This window comes from Corvus brachyrhynchos, unplaced genomic scaffold, assembly GCF_000691975.1.
Source record: "Corvus brachyrhynchos isolate BGI_N302 unplaced genomic scaffold, ASM69197v1 scaffold200, whole genome shotgun sequence".
In the NCBI taxonomy this organism is placed as follows: Eukaryota; Metazoa; Chordata; class Aves; order Passeriformes; family Corvidae; genus Corvus; species Corvus brachyrhynchos.
The window spans coordinates 7,385,609-7,388,957 of NW_008236184.1; the positions used below are offsets into that span (position 1 = coordinate 7,385,609).

Genomic DNA, 3,349 nt, shown 5'->3' on the forward strand with positions numbered 1-3,349 from the left:
GGTCCCCAGAGCGGGTACCGGCGGTGCTGCGGCGGTCCCGACACGCGGGAGCCGCCAGGGGGAGTAACTCACCTGGAATTCCTCGGGAATAGTTCGGCTCCAGGACACCTATTCCCTTCCTTATACAGGGGGTGACGAAGTGGTGTTAAAACGTAGTGGTTTAACCATATTTATATTCTGACACCGGTTTATTTCCTATTTACTGATTTATCTGTGTCACACTGTGAGTCACTAATGTGCCTCTTCTTGCCATAGGTGTTCTGAAGAAGTTGTTGGCTCCTCTTGATGCAGTGCTTGAGGGATTTTATAATGCCATCCTGCTCCATCATTTTGACAGTCACCACTACACTTCACCTTATTCTGAAGCTACAAACAATCTGATCAGCTTTATAGATCTGCTTGAAGCACTTTTGGCTTCCAGAATTGAAATGGAATTACCTCTCAGGTGCCAGAGAATTTTGTTTTTGAAAGTTTCTTATGTCCTCAACCTTATTAGTTCATCAATTCCCTATGTAATCAAGAAGAAATTAATTTTGCTCCTTAAAAAATGTGTCCTTTACAAGTCTAGAGAAGATGCTAAAAGTGGATCACTGTTTTTACAAACCCCATCTTTATGTGAGGATATACTTGCACTGAGTAACGCTATTCTGCAGGTTGTGAATTTGACTTGGCTTAATCAGATCCCACTCAGTGGAAAGTCCAGCTACTTTGGAAGCAGTGAAGCTGCTCCTGGAGATGATTCTCAAGGTGGTTCTGACCAAACTGTTCTCAGGGCCTTAAGTTTGGTTGTGCTTAAAGCACTGGAATTCAAGATTCACAACTCTGCAACAGAAGCAGAAATGAAAGGTAACAGTCCATTTAAATTTTCTTCATTAAGCAGGAAGAGCTTTAGAGCTTTCAGATTTTGTAGTCATACCTCATTAAGACTGTAAATAGATTTCAGCTGAATTAGTGGTGGTGGGAGGGAGGAAATAGAAGACCCACCCAAGAAACTGCTGTTACTGTGTCCTGCCTAATTAGTTGTCTCCTTGCGTTTTATCAAATCCTTAGCCCTGCAATATGTTGGGCTTGAAACAGCTGCATTTGGGATTGAAACTTTTTCCTATTAAGAAATTAAGCCAGCTTGGGAACACCAGGCTCTTCTCCAGCTGGAAAAGAAGAGAGTCCATAGCATGAGCATCTACTCTATTCAGGGTGGGGAACTGAAAGGAACTGCAGGTAACACTCTTACCTTTTCCAAGGTGGAGGTAGAACTTTAGGCACCATTGTGCATTTATTTTATTGAAGGTACAAGGCATTACTGCCAGCCAAGTAATGTAATGAGGCAAAACTAGCTGTGGTATAGAAAGGTAAATAAAAATAAGGAACTTCCAAAGTAAGGCACAGGGAAGTTGTGGGACTTAACACAGAATCACAGAATAGCTTGGGTTGGAAGGGGCCTTAAAGATCATCCTGTTCCACCCCCCTGCCATGGCAGGGACACTTTCCATTAGACCAGCTTGCTTCAAGCCCCATCCAACCTGGCGTTGAACACTTCCAGGGATGAGGCAGCCACAGCTTCTCTGGGCATCCTGTGCCAGGGCCTCACCACCCTCAGAGAAAAGAATTTCTTCCTAGTATCCAATTTAACCCTGCCCTCTGGCAGTGGGAAGCCATTCCCCCTTGTCCTGTTACTCCAGGCCCTTGTCCAAAGTCCCTCTCCTGCTCTTCTGGAGCCCCTTTAGGCACTGGAAGGGGCTCTAAGGCCCCCCCAGAGCCTTCTCTTCTCCAGGTGAACACCCCCCGTTCTCCCAGCCTGGCTCCAGAGCAGAGGGGCTCCAATCCTCAGAGCATCTCCATGGCTTCCTCTGGACTTGCTCCAGCAGCTCCACATCCTCCTTATGTAAATGGTTGTGTTCTTCACCCTGACTGACAGGTCTGGTCCTTCCAATTACCAGGTGTGAGCATTCCTCCCATAGCTACTCCCTTGGGCTGGTTTGTTGTAGTGAGGAGCTGGATTGGGGCAGGAGAAAGGGAGAGCTGCTGCTTTGCCGGGGCTGTGCCATGGGCAGCAGTGGGATGGCCGGGAATGCCGCAGAAGTGGCGTTCCTGATGGGAGAGGCCGCGGTGCTGTGTCACACTGGGAGCCAGTGAATGCCTTCTCCCTTGCTGTAAGGAAGCACCAGGGTGAGGCTTTTTGCCCAAGAGACCTTCCTGGAATCCCATCTTCCCACCTGCCCTTTTCCCGCTGAGAGGACCTCATGCACGTCTGATGCTGTGTGAATGTGGATGTGCAGGTTCTATGATCAAAGCAGTATGCTGTCCCTGGATTACAGCCTTCATGGAAAAAAAAAAATGGAAAAGTTCAGAAGCAGTATTTCTAGTCAGGCATCAGTGAGAATGGGCATTTCTATATTTACTGATTATGTGGCCAAAAATGATTTCTCTTTCTTTTTAAACAAGGATGAAATTTTACAGCACTTCAAATACATTGAGGCATTTTTGTTCTAGATGTAAATATTATTTTATTTTTTATATTTCTATGCTATGTAGCAAGCCTAAAATTAATTTTTAATTCATCCGTGCAAAAGAGCTACAACTTCCATAAGATAGCTTCTGAAACTTTTTCCCGATTTTTGGAAGATGTTATATTTGTGATGCCAGTTCCATTCTTAAAGATTAATAATTAATATAAGTATTTCTAAAGAATATTTTCCTTGTGATCCACCTTCTGAAACGTGTATAGAGACTGAGACTGTGTAAGAACAAGCGAAAAGAAAAAAAGTATATCAATTTTAAATGTGTCTATGAAAATTTGTTCTCAAAGAAAGCCATTCTCCTTTCTTTCCCAGATTCATGACACAAAAATTAGTTCTTTAATTAGATTCAAGCACCCCAACTGTCAAGAGGAATTTCAGTTTGAAAGAAATGTTACTTCTTTATTTTAGTGACATTACAGGAAGTGTTTAAAACAAGCACCTAAATGCTTTAATATGCTAACTTCCCTTCTGGGAAGCTGCTTGATCTTCTTGCTATTAACATGGATTAGAGTGGCTTAACTTTAATTAATTTCAATTTTGAGAGTAATTTCCAGATTTATAGGGAAGAGTTTCAGTCTGAAGAGTAACTATTAATAACAAAGATAATTTGATGTTCCTATTATTTGCTAGGAGGAAAAGCAAATCTTAGAGTCAAATATTAAGGAAAATCACGTAGTGATGCAGTAAATGAAATTGATTTCAATGTTGCAGGAGAATTTTTTGTTTTCTAAACATTGAATCTGTGCTGTGTTGTATCAAAAACTGCTCTGTAGTACCACACTATCATGTAGTATCTCATTAGTATTGAACATGTAAGATTTCTGACTTAA

The 3,349-nt window shown here is 42.4% G+C and overlaps 1 protein-coding gene across 2 annotated transcripts in view; it reads left to right on the forward strand.

The window, feature by feature from the left end:
- The window catches only part of LINS1 (lines homolog 1), a 17,834-nt gene that overhangs the window by 5,213 nt on the left and 9,272 nt on the right, over nt 1-3,349 (forward strand). For both annotated transcript variants that reach the window (XR_001862685.1, XM_008637734.2), the window contains exon 5: nt 256-846. Coding sequence is in view for 1 of the 2 variants with exons in the window: in XM_008637734.2 (XP_008635956.1) it covers nt 256-846 (591 nt within the window). In the remaining variant the exon portion in view is untranslated. The remainder of the gene's footprint in view (nt 1-255; nt 847-3,349) is intronic.